Source organism: Brachyistius frenatus, unplaced genomic scaffold, assembly GCF_029030835.1.
Source record: "Brachyistius frenatus isolate BFR_SWC_R1_liver_20210118 unplaced genomic scaffold, ASM2903083v1 Contig_7, whole genome shotgun sequence".
Classification (NCBI taxonomy): Eukaryota; Metazoa; Chordata; class Actinopteri; family Embiotocidae; genus Brachyistius; species Brachyistius frenatus.
Window position 1 is genome coordinate 316,137 of NW_027210606.1, and position 15,545 is coordinate 331,681.

General features: G+C 39.1%; 1 protein-coding gene across 2 annotated transcripts in view; it reads right to left on the reverse strand.

The window, feature by feature from the left end:
• Positions 1-315: 315 nt before the first annotated feature.
• The window catches only part of lcor (ligand dependent nuclear receptor corepressor), a 69,722-nt gene continuing 54,492 nt past the window's right edge, over positions 316-15,545 (reverse strand). For both annotated transcript variants that reach the window (XM_069689465.1, XM_069689466.1), the window contains exons 5-7: positions 11,263-11,727; positions 7,235-7,307; positions 316-2,881 (exon numbers count right to left, since the gene is read on the reverse strand). In XM_069689465.1, the coding sequence (XP_069545566.1) occupies positions 1,744-2,881; positions 7,235-7,307; positions 11,263-11,727 (1,676 nt within the window). In that variant the 3' untranslated portion in view covers positions 316-1,743. The remainder of the gene's footprint in view (positions 2,882-7,234; positions 7,308-11,262; positions 11,728-15,545) is intronic.

Consider the following 15,545-nt stretch of genomic DNA (forward strand, 5'->3'; position numbering starts at 1 on the left):
CAAGTCTATCCACTATGACACTGCCATAATAATCACATGGATCTCCCACAGACAAAGCATTAGTGAGAGGTGTAACTTCTCCTCTTCTTCGTCTACTATAGGTCCACCAGGAAATTCCCATATCTGTAACCCACATCATCTGTCTCAGTTACCCTGAGTTAAAAATGAGGAGAATAAAAACACCCAGAATTATGGATTGGCTTTTACATAGTCAGTTATAATAACTGAGAATATATTAAAATCTACCTTTCCCTCACCTATGAACTACCCCTCCCCACTGCATATTACCCACCCACCACCCCAAAATGACCACCCTTCGATAAATGCACATTGTTGTTGTAAACTGCCTTTAAAACTGTCTTTTAAGTTTGAGGGAGAACAATTTCTTTTAAAACTAATCACCTAAACTGCTTCTGCTTAATTTGATTAGAAAAGAAAGAAAAGAAAAAAAAACATCAGCAAGATGTTGTTATTAGCTAAGACAAGCTAAAATTCATTAGCTCTGGTTAGCTAAAGCTTTGATAGGAGCTAGATAATGAACTGGATAGCAGCACAGTTTCACGTTCTGATCCTAAAAGGCCTTCATCCAATAAAGATCTCCATGAGGGGAGGAGCTCACTTCGGTCACCATTTCGAGGGCAACCTGCAGGTGGCTTTGGCTTTCCAGGATCAGCAGTGAGAGACTGATGGAGGTCCATGAGGCAGCATTCCACTTTAAAAAACAGCTGATCCATAATCAGATTACCCCCCCAACTTGTCCCTTGGCAAAAAAGAGGGTCAAAGAGCCTCCTGCATCTAAATATGAATCAGTGTATGTAGGCGATGTGCACCTCCGACCCATTGCAAGGTTGCGACTGGGCTTCAGAGACAGACCATAATAAATGCATGATGCATGGGCAACAATGCCGAGGTAACCTGGTCTGTAAGCGCCAGACCCAAAGTGTAGTGCAAAAGAAAGCAAAACAAATCAAACAAAAAGATAGAGGAAAAGAGGTCGATTATAGAAGTCAGTAGTGTCCACGAAACTCACAAACATGCATCCCTGAATGACTTTTGTGTCTTTTCTCGTTCAAAAAAGGACGGGTTAATCTTGCTTTCGTCCGCACAGAGATTAGCTGAATAGTTTAAGGAGGAAAGAAAAGGTTTGCAGTAAAAGCGTCATGGCTACCTGGCAATTAGAGAATGGGTTTGATTCAGAACCCTGGTGAGGAATATCAGGATTATAATTAAACCTTACAGTTGGCTTCAAATGTAATAAGACAGTTCACTTACCAATTTTCAGCTAGTACTCCGTTAGTACGGGGAGCGGTAAAGGGACTAATTTTCAATCTTCCCCCTAAATTTTTTCCTCCAAAATCAGAATAGTCCAAAGCCCAAACTGCATTTATAAGCAGCAATGGTTCAGTGTATCAAGTTCAGAAAAGAGGGAAGATTGGGTTTTTTTGGGCTGGGGATTATCAGCATGCTTAAGGAAATTTCATTAATTGTCATTTAATTAATGTCTTTTAACTGCATTTGTTAAGCTCCTGGATATAAAGCCAAACAAATGCTTGTAAAACATCGCTCAATCGACGCTTGACAATCCGATTAATTGTTTCTCTCCAGTTTGTTTTAAGAATCCTCCTCATATTATCCCTGCGTTTGTGCTCACCCAGATACTGCAAAGTAAATTGGCACAAATAAAGCCCCATCCGTTCTCAAATTACTTAAGTCATTTGACTGAGGTTTACATGTGTAAGTCGTTTAGTCAATTGGTTTGAAATTGTCATCAATCTCTTCTTTAACATTGTCCTTGAGCTCAGCAGCTGCGAGCGGTGGGCCGTCATCATGTGAAGTCACGGTGGGCGTGTTCTCCGATTCGGTGGGGAAATCCTGGCCTCCTGCCTCCATCTTCATCATCACCTTGAGCTTCTTCTTTGGGGGGTTCTTCAGGGTACCCAAGCGCTCCTTGACCTTGTACTCCAGAGTGCTGTGTGGGATCCCATACATGTTCTGTGCCTTGGACACGCTCATCTTCCCGCCCATCACAACTGCTATGGCCTCCTCCAGGATCTCACTATTGTACTGGCGATAACGGCCCCTCTTTTTCCTCGGCTGCTTAGAGCTTGGGTCCCCTTCCACGTCAGAGATGGAGTACGCTGGCCCAGAACTGGAGTGGTCCAAGTCGGAGCTCCAGTAGTCAGCTGCACCATCCAGCAGGCTTCCAAGGCTTCCTCCCCGGCGGTTCTGCTTGGGCAGGATGGCTCTCAGCTTCCGGCTCAGGCTGTTGTCCCCATGGCCACCACCACCAACCCCCATGGCACCGTAGCCATACAGCTCAGAGGCATGGGAATCCCAGGAGAGATCCATGCCCCTAACTTGGGGGATCTTTAGGTCAACAGGAGGTGAGTGGCCCTGGTCTCTCTTGCCGTCATTGTGATGTTGTTGGGCCTTGGAGACTTGATTGTGGTGGTGATGATGAAGGGAACTCTTAAAGGAGAAGGCTCCGTGGTGGTTGTGGTGGTGATTATCCAGGAATGTAGGCAGGTCTTTGAGGTCACTCAGAGCTCCACTGGCCTGCTTTAGCTTCATCAGGCTTTCAAGGTGGGCCTTGCTTCCCCAGAAAGAGGATGAGCCCTTCTGGCCAAGCAAAGAGTGAGACTGCCCATGATTGAGCAAGCCGGCTGACTCTAGATTAGCCAATGAAAGAGCAGCAGGCTGGCTCAGAAGGCGGTGCTTCTGATTGAGAAGCTCTTCCTTGATACGCAGAGAGCGGGCCAGTGGAGGCTTGAACGAGTTGGAGTTGACGTACTTCTCCCTCAGTCCGTCCTGCAAACTTCTCTGCAGCAGGCCATCCTCCTCTTCTACCTCTGACAGGGTGTGTTCTGCTTCGAGTGAGCGTCTGGATGGAGAAGAACAAGATGACAATTTAGGAAAAGTTCTTGTTAAAAGCCCTAACTGACTTTTGAGATTGTGTTTTAACAAGTATTGCACTTTCTATTCAAAAGGGCCAAAATTTGGCAGCGAGTTTGCAAGATCTATTCACCCAGTAATTTCTAACCAGGTCGCCTGGAACCACACGTGTAGTAAATGTAAGATAAATGTAATTTATTTATTCGTTTTTAAGCTTTTAATTGAGTTTCTCGAAGTGACCCATGTTGGATGAATAAGTTTGTATTGAACTAAAATTACAACATAAAGTATGTCTTTTCGCCAACAAGCACTGGTATGCAAACATCTTGCAATGTTTAAAATGTCTGAAAACCATCTCTGGTACTGCAACATAAGTTTAGTTGTTTAGCGCCTCGACTAGAACTGCCCCAACCTACTGCTAAGTAACCCTAGCAACAGTACAAAGGCCCTATAAAAATACTCTCTATATGATCATAATAATAGGAAATGGCTTGTCAAGTCAGTGGATGGAACATGAAGAAACTTCAGGGAAATACTTTCTCCATTGGAGACATATTCTATTGATCTACAGTGCGAGTGACTGTGCCATGTGGGGAGTCCTCAGCAGGAGTTTTAAAACAGATTATCACAGTGGGCTGTCTCAAGCGTGTTGAAAATAATACAGGGTTAATGAGAGGCTCTGGAGTCGACACTATAAAATGCTCCGGTGAGCATACATTCATCGGGGAAGCGGCACTGAACAGTGATGGTGGATCTGACGATTCAAGGTGACAATACATTTTTTGGAAATCAAAAGAGCAAACAAATGTTCATGACAGAGGGAGGAGTTGGAGGGGGTGGGGGGGTAAGGTTGTTTCAGTTTCCAGGTGTTTGATCTGTGTTCCCTAAGCCACCATATGTGCGTTCTGTGCTCAAATGTTATTGTTTTTTGTTTTTTTTTTAAAGAATGTTTTGCCCTGCAGCCAATGTTTAATTTTGTTTATTTTTTTTTTCTCAGTTTAATGAATAATTATTCTTGTTGTTTGAGGAAAATCTTCTGAGATGGAATTTTGACTGTTGGGTGAAACCAAAAAGATATTATTCTATTATACTGTTTGCAGCTCCCGAATACATCATGACCAACTACCTGGAGTAATAACAGCGAAAGCATTGCTTATAATCATTCCTTATGGCTTACCTAATTTTTTTCTGAGGTAGATGATTGAAATTTTTTTAAAATTAAAAGTCAGTAACCTGTAATGCACACACTAACCTGCTGTGTGCTTTGGGGATTGTGTGGTTGAATTGTCTGGAAGATGAATTGGTGTTTGTGGGGGTTGAACTACAGGCTCTGACTCCTACTGTAGTTAACATTACATGACCTGATCATTAAAAGCCTCAGTGGGAGTAAGGCTCAGGGCCTTAGAGCCTGAGGGCCGTAGGGCTCTGGGGGCCTTTTGGAGCATTACGAAGGAGACTTAGTCCCATCCTGAGGGACTTAAGGTTTCCAATTTTGCTGTTAGTCCTGTTGTGGAAATACTTCATCGAGGTTTACCAGCTGGACCATAGCTTGTAATGTGAAGTGTGTTAGCAGGCAAAATGTTGTTAAGTTGTGTTGAGTAAAAAAAAAAGGGAAGCTAATGCGTGTCTGTTTAAAATTATTGGCATTTGTTTCATATTTTGGGCCTCTAGTTTGCGAGCAGGCAGTTTAGCCAGCTGAGTATTGGCAGTAAAACTGACCACATCTGAAATGGTGCAACCAGGAAGTCGGGCTGCAAACTGTGGGTCTTTACAGATGGGACAGACAAAACAATAATGAAAGTCCATGATTACTGATGCTCTATTGAAAACTTGTTTTGGTTGTTTCAATCCCAAACTGGTGTTGACAAACAATATCTTCGTTTGGTAGCTTTGTATCCAGGCAGCTTTGGCTTTCACCGCAAGAACAGGAAGAACACCTCATGTGGTGGCCCTTTGGGACTCTTTTGAACTTTAATACCAACACAACATTTTGATTCAGAGAGAGGCGTCTTCACTAGTGGATCAAAGAGATGCTGCTTATGTGGTGGAGCAGATGTTCTATGCTCACATATTCTCTCCTTATCCATATTTGACCTACAGATCAAAAGTATTCCTGAAAATGACAGCTGCAATTAGTGTCGATTGTTTATTCCCTCTTGATGCAGGAACCGAGTATTCAAAAATGACTTCAAGGCAGAATATGTTCATCAATAAATTAACGAGAGGCAATGCAGAGGATTGTCAATAAAGGCAAAGAGAAGGCAGGCAAAGCCTCCGTCATGTGTTCATATGCACTGCTGTACAAGTCTCTCTCTAAGATGGAGGTCAGGGGGGCCTGAATTATAAATACCTCTTGACAAACATGTATATTCTGGCCATGAGACTGAGGCCATTAGGTATGAGATGTATTGATCGTCAGAGTGAAACCAATAAGTAAGTTATGAGATGTGAAAGGCGTTGGCAGTGCTTGCTCGAGGATGACCGTGAGTAGATTGAAGTATGCGCCCCAAAAATGTGAAGAAACTGCAGGTGAGCACAGCCCTTTATAGACCTACAGACCTTTGCTCTACAAAGACAGTGTACACTCTGCAAAGTCAACACTCCAACTGATCTAAATATAGTATTTTACAGTTTCAGTACATTAGAATCAACACTTCCAGAGAGTCAGACTTCATTAACATAAAATAGATCGAAATTCTTAAGAGAAATATCTGGAACAGCTTTTCTAACATCTGGTTATGAGCCACTAATATACATGCCATGAGAAACTGCATATTTTAGTGAGGCTGGAGCAGAGGTGAGAGACCTTAATAATATAGTGCATCGTCCATCTCCTCAGTGCTTCAACTCGCTCCCTGATGCGCTGCTTCACAGCAGTGGATTCACTGTTTTACTTTACTTCATGCATGTTTCATGAAAATGTTCAAGAATCTTACTGCTGTATCAGTTGTATTTGCTTCCTCCAATTTATCACATTCAATTTAAAGTCTTTTTGCAAGCTGCTCTGTGGTTGAACTGTTTGCTGTCAGTGCATGTATCATGAGAATGTCAAATATCACAGGTTTAACCCTTTCATGTATAGAGGTCACTACAGTGGACAGCTATTCAAATGTTGTTTTCTTGTGTATGCATGGGTTTTGATGGCATAGTTGCACATCAGCCTCGTATGGGATGATGTAATAGCGTTCACTGTAGTGGCTGATGTGCAACTATGCCATCAAAACCCATGCATACACAAGAAAACAACATTTGAATAGCTGTCCACTGTAGTGACCTCTATACATGAAAGGGTTAAATACCTTGTTTATTTAGAAAACACACCAAATTAGCATTATTCAGTTGAATTTTTGTTTACTTTCCTTTTTTTAAAATATATTTTTGGGTGACTGAAAAACAAATCTCAATCATGCAGGTCATGAAAGTAACAGCTGCAAAGAAAGAGAGCACCTTTCATTTGTATTGATTCTCAGAGTTGCTCTTTACATTTGAAGTGGTGATTAATTGCGTTGTTTTTTTTTAAGTTTAACATCCTGTATATAAGACAAAATATAGACGTCATATCCTAAAAAAAAATCAAGACCTACATTTGAACTTTTAAGAGCTCTCCATTTTTAATCACAAGTCAATTTTATTTCATAGACTGACAGTGTGCCTTTGCAGCCTCATGTCACTAAAAAAGTATATATCTTTGATACATGCAGCATATTGATGACACATTTCAGTGACTTTTTACTATACTCAAGTTATTGGTGACATTAAGTATTCAGTAAAAATTGGTAAAACCACACAGCAGAAAGCAGAACGTTTTAGCATAGCTGCACCTAAAAAAGTGTTCTGTAGTTACAAAGTGTACCTCCTTTACTTAGTTAACATCCCTAGAAGCAGAGATGAAACCCACAATACGATGCAAGGCACTCAGTAGCGTTCTGCATAACAAGAAGAAATAGTGGTTTATCATCCAGGTTAATATTACCACTCCTTCTGAGCCTGAATGGTCTTTACATTACAGAGTACATTCACCATGCACTTATGGGTGAAGGAGATTAAATCTGTGTGTGATGGTTGTGATCTCAGCCTATGAAATCAATGTTTGTTGGATTAAAACAAGAAGCCAGACTGCGGTTTGGCATCTGGACACAGATCTGAATCTCAATCTGAGTATGACATCATCACCTCAGGCCAAAGTTCTACACAGCATTGAGTGTGAAAGTAAGCTGGTTCTCTCTGAGAAGTGCAGTGCAAAAACACAACGCTGCTTTAACCAGGTCATCAGTGTTGTTTTAGGCACATTACTGTGTTGCCCTGCGAACCGAAACCAATTTACCCAATCCTGTCGTCTTACCCTTTGACCGCAGGTATAGAGGGGAAGCTCCCTGTACTGTGGTTCTTCTTGGTGGAGAGGTCCAGGACGCCATCTGAGGATAAAACACGCACAGGAAAAATAATTTAAACACAAATGATTTCTAATTCTGTTCAATCTATTACTTGGTTTTGCAGATTCAAAAACACATGAAAAGATATATATATTTTAATGTCTTACATGTCTGTGTTGTAAAATGTACACTGGATTAGAATTATAATTTGTTCAATTCTGTCATTTCATTTGGCTTTAAATTAAAAAAACAAAAACAAATAGGATCAAACCTATATGTTTCTGAAAAAAGTTGTTGATTAAATCAGGGATCCTTATTACACATTCAGTACGGCAAAAAAAAATCTGAAAATGTAAAGACAAGGAAAAGCATTAACTGTAAAATGAACCCAGTTTATCACTATATTATAACAGCATTAAAAATCACTATGTTAACAGCTTATGTTGTCCTGTAATTCTTGCCCAAATTCCCCAAACTCAAAATTCGGACGTCTTTTCTACCTTGAAAGATCAGTTTCTTGTTAGAATATCATGCATATACAGTTTCGCCTCTTCAGTCCACTTTGACTTCTCTGGTTTTCACCAGTCTTGTTTAATGCCTTTCCATACAACATTGCATATCAAAATTTAATTTAACCTGACCAGGAAGGTAGTTACCATGGCAACCGTATTCCTGAGTCAATATGAGAAATCACTCAGTTTAAACTAATTTCAATCTATTAGCAACTATTTCACAGTATATGCTAATTTGCTGCACATTTTTTTTTCTGTTTTTCATTTTAAAATCACAATCCTCATTTGCGATAAGTGTGTGTTGGATTAGAGGCAGTTCACACTTCATATCACTCAGGTTTATTGCATTAAACCTTTGTAAAGTTGAGCCCTATAGTAAGAGATGACTGCTGTTGATCTTCCGGACTGCTTATGCGCGAAGTTCATTGGCATTTAGTACATTAACAGCTTCACTAACTGCATGTGTATGTGTGTGCCTGGATATCAAATGTCTTCTGTTTTTCTTATTTCTGTGGGTATATGGGGAAAAGAGGTATTTTGCATGCTTTGGAACAGGTGGGCTCTCTATGACACTTTAGTGATGAAATCTTGGAAATATAACAACATGCTATGTGGGAAATCTCAGTTTATTTGTCAATATGTTTGTCTGAAAAATCACTTACCACAAACGAGTAAACCAGTTGGTTCTTTAGAAAAAAAAAATGGTTATTTGTCAGTGAAAACTGGTAAAAAGAGAACATGATAAGCTTTTACTGATTGACTGTAATTTTGGATAGGTCATTGTTTCCACCTTGGTCGATTGTGTAATTTTAAAGGACTTTTCCATGACCAAAAATCTTTACATAACTCTAAGACTTTTAATATATGCAAAAGTCTAAAAGACTGAAAGATGATTAACAAGCAAAACCTGTTTTTTGACATAAAAGAAGACTAAATTTGTTAAATCTTACAGTTAAAAGGTTACCTTTTTTTTAAATCAAAATGTAAGATTGAAATGCAATGTACACAGGAATGCAATGTGTACAGACACACTCATGAACAGTATAATCCCTTAAATGCAGATGAGTTTTTCACCCCCCTCACCCACACAACCCTATATGGACACATGACTCACGTCTCGCTAATCTTCAGGGGCTTTTTGTTGTTTAATTGGACAAAAAACTAAACATTAGGAGAAATTAAAAAGTCAATGTATTGAGCAGTGGATATAGAAACATGATTAATCTGGCCATTGGAATGGCAGTATATGTGTATATGCAGCATACACATATTGTGAGTCTAAAATTAGGAACTAAAGACCACACGTGTACACAATTTGGCACCAAAATTAATCTTGAACAAAAGGCACCCAAGTCACAAAATGTCCAGGGATAACAACCATTATAAATTACACATAAAAGGATACACTAATGAGCTCCTTCTCTGAGCTAATGAACATTTTGATGATCATTTATATCAGCAGGGTTTGTTTTCACGGAACACATTGGTGGTAATAAGAGCTCCCTGTTTTACTGTATTAAACAGTCAGCATGCATATTTATGCAGCAATGTGCCCTCAATTCTAATCAGATCATGAACTGCAACTCATATTTACGCAGTGTGATGGCTCAGTCAGGTCTTGTTGAGTTATAGTGTTCAATAGAACATGCATACTTAGACAGCAGCTCAAATCATCCATAGTATTGTATTCTAAGTTTCTCAATGTTTCAGGAGTGCACAGACTGCTCTGTTTCTGAAATGGACTTACAGGAAAATATTCTACTTTCTGGGTGAATGAAATAGTTTGAGACCTGAAAACAGAAGGAATGAAGAAAAATGTGCATTCTTCCCTAACCTTTATTATCTATCTTTATTTTAAATCAAATATTATGGCTTCTGTCAGTATTTTTTTTTTACCTGTTGACATCATTTAGAAAATGAATTGAACTGAATGGACAAAGCTGCTCAGTTGAAATGTAACGCTGTAACACCAGCACAATAAGTCTGAGCTGGGACGATTGCAGAGACATCACCCGCAGAAGTGCTTTCATTTATTTTGTAGAAATGAAAATGTGAGCCTCATTTCTTTTTTGCATGATTTTCTTAAAAAAAAAAAAAAAAAAAAAAATCATCATTCTCTGCTTTGTAGAATTAGTGCCTGCAGACTGGTTAGGATGATGATCAGTAACCGCACAGCCCTGACAAAACATTGATTCGTGAAGCAATCCAAATGCACTTATTCATGAAATTACATTGACAAGTGCAGTGTGTATATACTGTACAGCTTTAAGGATAATCTGAGTCAGAAATCCTTTAAAAGGTGTTTGGTGTTTGTGTGTGTGTGTGTGTGTGTGTGTGTGTGTGTGTGTGTGTGTGTGTGTGTGTGTGTGTGTGTGTGTGAGAGAGAGAGAGAGAGAGAGAGAGAGAGAGAGAGAGAGAGAGAGAGAGAGAGAGAGAGAGAGAGAAATAATGTGTGGTGGATACAAATGCCTACATCTTTTTTGTAAAAAATTAAGGAGGCTTACTGTAAGCAGATTCTAAAAAGCTGGTATTAAAGTGGAGGGAACGGTCACACTGTGGTTGTGGTTGAGCTGTTGCTTCGACCCTGCAGCCTGTTCGGTGATAAAAACGCAGACCCCCTGCTGGTATAGTTTGATTAAACGGAGATTGAGCACTGAGCTCTGAAATGGAGCTGCACAGAGTCAATCCAAAAGATGTTGGCTTTTCAGTGATCTGTTCATGAGTAAAATGTGTACGTACTGAATTGGAATCTGAGAGTAGAAAATGAATGCGTATGTTCAGTCATCTGTCTGTTAGTATAATATCAAGGTGAACAATAATGAGGTTTTATAATCTGATATGTAACTCTAACTACAAATAGGAAAGGTAATCAAGAACACAAAAATTAAAAAATCTGTCCAGACAATCAACACAATGTGTGTTCAATACTGATTACGTATTTTTTTTTAAATTGCTTTTATATATTTTTCATATATTTTTTTTCTTGCATATCAACTAGGTTGCACTGTTTCAGTAAATACTTTTTTATTTTGCTTTTAAAACCCACCCAACAATAAACAAGAGCCAAATCATAATTTAAATGGATTACAATAACATTACTGCAGAATGTACTGAATATATGCTTGAATTACAATGTTGTTGAAATGCTTTAGGAATGTGTTTGTTTGTGTGTTGTGTGTGTGTGTGTGTGTGTGTGTGTGTGTGTGTGTGTGTGTGTGTGTGTGTGTGTGTGTGTGTGTGTGTGTGTGTGTGTGTGTGTGTGTGTGTGTGTGTGTGTGTGTGTGTGTGTGTGTGTATACACAGCTGTATTAATAGCAATGGGATAACTAACTGTCCACAGTCACACTATGTAGAGTCTGTTCATAAAAGTGTTGAGATTGTTGATATATTTCAGGGTTCAGACTTTGTTTTGTTTTTAAACAACCTCAAAGTTTGGATGAGACTTCTGACAGTCATATTTAGGCAGAGCGTGATGTTGCTCTCACCTTGCTGGCTGGGCTCTGGGTCAGCCTGGTTCTTTTTAACGGTGAGGTCCAGTGGGCCGTCCTGGTCGGTCATGAGAAGCTTGCTGAGGACGGGATTCTGTGCAGAGGCAGCAGGTGTACCTCCTCCTCCGCCGTTACTGGCTCCCGTTCCGTTGCTGCTCTGGGTGCAGGCGGGTGCTGAGGCGGCAGCAGCGGAGGTGGGGCTGAAGCCGGGCCCCGGGGTTGGGGATGGAGAGGAGGAGGCAGACGATGCAGGGGAGCTTGGTGTGGGAAAGGGCCCTGGTGGGGAGCTGGGACCCAGAGACACCGTTCTCGGCAGGCTTTGGTCCTTCATGATGCCGTTGGGCAGGGGTGGGTCGTCCTGAGTTGTTTTTGAGGTATATTCGGCAGCGAACTGGCGGATCATTCGCTGCATGATCTCACGAGCCACTAGAGGAATGTGAGGGTCTGAGAAACTTGGGAGGTCTGCCGAAACCAAATAGAAAAGCAAACATGTCAGCATCCCGTCCTCCAGGAATGTGTTTAGTTGTTGGCATGTTCAGCAGCTTATTTATCATTCCATCCTGAAAATGCAATCCTGATGCTATGCTGAAATAATCCAAAAATCACTCAGAAGCAGCTCTTAATCCTGCCTATTGACCATGTTGAAAGCGTACAGCAGATTATTGCCTGCCATTCAGATGGGGCTTTCACAGCCTTCCCGCTGATTTTTCCAGGAATTTTTCTTACTTTCACTCCAACACTGTGCACCATTTTATTTATAGAAACTTTTTCAGAGCAGTTTATCCATGATTTAATCTTTGCATCAATGTGTTTAATGTAATAATACCATCGTCAATGTAGTTAATGAACATTTGTGCAGACCCACCATCATCTGGAAATCTCTTATATTAAAAAGCAGTTTTTATAAACAATGGAATATCATCAGGATTGAATGATAATTAATATTTAGCCTTTGGGCAGGCTGTAATTCCGGATAACAATTCCTGTTACTGCCCACAGGAGGAAGTTTTCAACTGTATTTGATATAATTGTATCATATCATACCATACTGTTCTGTAAGATATTGTCAAGTCATATCCTTTGTTGTCATATTATCAGATTGTATCACATTGTATTGAATCAGATCAAATTATGTGTTTGATTGTCTGACTCTATCATTAATTGTTCCATTTTGCCTGTTCCATTTTCAAAATACAAGCATACTGTACACCACCGTGAGATATACAGTATAAATAATAAAAGTGCAACAAGTACTAGGAGACCATTGAGAAAAAAAAACAGATGTCAAAACCCAACTTTCTCTTATCCCCTGCTGTGACAAAACAAACCCACATCAAACACTCATCATTGAGCTCATTGGTAACGACACGGAGCGAAACAGCAACAAAGATGACACTCATTTGTTATTCATGCATTAATCTGGCATTGTCCTAGATAAATCCGCTGCACTTATCTCTTTATAACCAGGGGCTACTGTATATTATTTGGATAGTTTCGTTCGTGTCACTGACTCAAACCATAAATCCTTTAAACAATTCATTAGCCCAAAATAATCGTGTGAAAATGTGGATAAACAAAATCAATTTCAAAAACAAATTGAACGAAGGCAGCGACTATCAAAGCATTTTACAATTCCACATTTCTGATGTGCTTTAACTGATGTTTTCTATCATCCAATTTTGACTTTAAGTCAACCACAGTCAGCTGAAATCAGGCCCACAGATCCAAAGTAGGTGTTGCCATTTGGTCAAAAGGCAAATAGAGACAAATACATAAGACAATACAATGTATATTGTTGGATAATAAGGAACAATGGCAGTTGATAAAGTAAAAAAATAAGAAGAATTAATGTTTCTTGAAAAAAGATGGAACCTGATGCATGTTTTAAAAAAACATTTAATGTTTGTTTTATGAAAGTCAAAATTAATCTGCCAGATTTTTTTAAGGGAGTTTTGTAACCTTCATTCATCAGCAGGGGGAAAACAATTAATGGTTTACTGTCACTGGATTTATAAAGTCATACAAACTGTAGGGCTGCAACAGATGATTAGTTTTAATATCAATTAAACTTTGCATAATTTCCTAATTTAATTACTTAGTCATTTACTCGATACATTGTGAGAACTCAATTTCCTAAGACACAAGTTGACATCAAGAACTTGCTTAAAACTTAAGAAACTGCAATTATTGTGGTCATTATGTGATGAGACAAAAAAAACGGCAAATATTTGAAATTGGGAATATTTGAAAAATGATCTTAAACATTTATTGGTTATGATTTTAATTCTGATCAACTAATCATCAATTTGTTTCAGCTCTAAAAAGTTGCAAACCAGTAACAATGCAAAGCATGTAATTCACCCATCAGTCCACTAATGTACAGTGTGTCAATGTCGTGGCTTGTGATTAAACCATGTGGTTAAAACACGTAAAAACCACGTAGAAGAAACACATGGTTACTTCCTCCCATGATTTCTGGTGTCACCTTCCACCCTCTAATGTGCTAGCGGTGTTTTACCCACTTTGCCGTGATACTGTGCTGAATGTTGTCAACATTCGATTGTTTACCTCCCTCCACGATTTTAAGTGTAGTGCTATTTGTGCCGGGTTAAGTTGTTGCTGTTTCTGAGTTTGTGTAACCACTGTTCCTTTGATGACAATTTTACTTACAATAGTTAATAATGTGTATTTCCATCATTTAAATTTGATATAATTAACAATATAATCAGTTTATTTGCAATGCTTGTTCTGGATTACTCATCTAAATGATCTGATTTCAATCACAACAGGTTCCTGCCAATGTTTCAAAATATAAGCCTTGTTAAAAAAAAAAAAAAAAAAGGGTTTTTATCTACTAAAATGCTAGAAGGCTTTTATTTTTTAAATTAATACAGGAGGTGTTGTGTTTGTATCAGTGCTTAAAGAGGAAACTTTAACAGGGCAAATGGTAGCAGGTCGAAACGGACTTGACATTTCGAATCAGTCAATATACTTTAAATGCCAATATGCCAACTTTAACCATTCCATTTGTTTTAGTATTAGTATGATTTCTTATTTATTTAAAACTGACCACCAGCACATCGCAGTAATAACAGACCGGTGACATGACCTGATGACATGTTCCTTACTCTTTGTGCAGTGTTTGTGAGCCTTGCTGCATGCTGACAGATCTGTTACTGTATGAATGACTGCGAGTATATGTTTGTTTATGTGTATGTGTGCCTGATACATTACGCCTGTGCCTGTGTGACTATCTGTGTGTTTAAAAATAGCAGCTCCACAGGCAGCTCCGCCTGTGTGCGTGAAGCCAAATTGATTATGGCCAAGCATTGATTGGACAAACATCTGCTTCCTCCCTCATGGAATAAACATAACAGCTTGTGTCTACCAGGCTCATTTAGCCTCTGTAACAAATAGCTGCCAGCCTCAAAACAGAACATAATTCATTTCCAGTTTCTGAAGGGGTGATGGTAACTCAGCAAATATTCTGACGTTGGAAAGATGTCAATTTGATACCTGCATCAAAGCAGAGAGTGCAGGAAAATACAACATCCGGTATGAAAGTTAATGTGACACAACTGGTGTGATATTGTTTCTCAATGCAGACTGACAAATAGTAGCACATATGTAATGATACTGTATGCCCTCATGCAAAAACTACCTACGTTGTACAATTGATCTAGATGTAAACAGATGAGTGTGAAGTCAAAGCGAACATTTAGGAAACAGATAGTTTGACAAGAGTCCTCTAGGAAAACACAGACCGAGCTGTAGATTAACATTTGTCAGCTAATGGAGAACAGCATATTTTAAGTCAGCAGAAGATAGAATATATTTTATGATGATTTTAATTAATATTTTATTAAAGCAGCAGTTCGGCTATATGCACACTGCAGTATTAAGTTCCATCGTTCATCATAAGTGATTACATGTGATCGCATTTGTCCACAACAAGGCCCAAATGAAGCCAGGGCTGGGCAATATCTAAATATAATATCAATATTGTGGATTTTCTCTTGTGGATAGATTTTTGATATTATAATTGTAGCATGGCAAAAATGCGAAATTTTGGACAGGTTTAATTCAACTGCAACTGCCTGTGGCCTAAAGTCTTTAAACTGACAACCATTTTTTTCAATGAAAGCTGGACATAATTTAATGTGGCATAAATGCCTGCACCTTGAGTCAAATGTTGTTTTAATCAGAGCAAAACTCACCCCATCTCTGATAAACACTTTGTGACCAGTCTGTAAATGACAACCGTTACTGCATTAATGTAT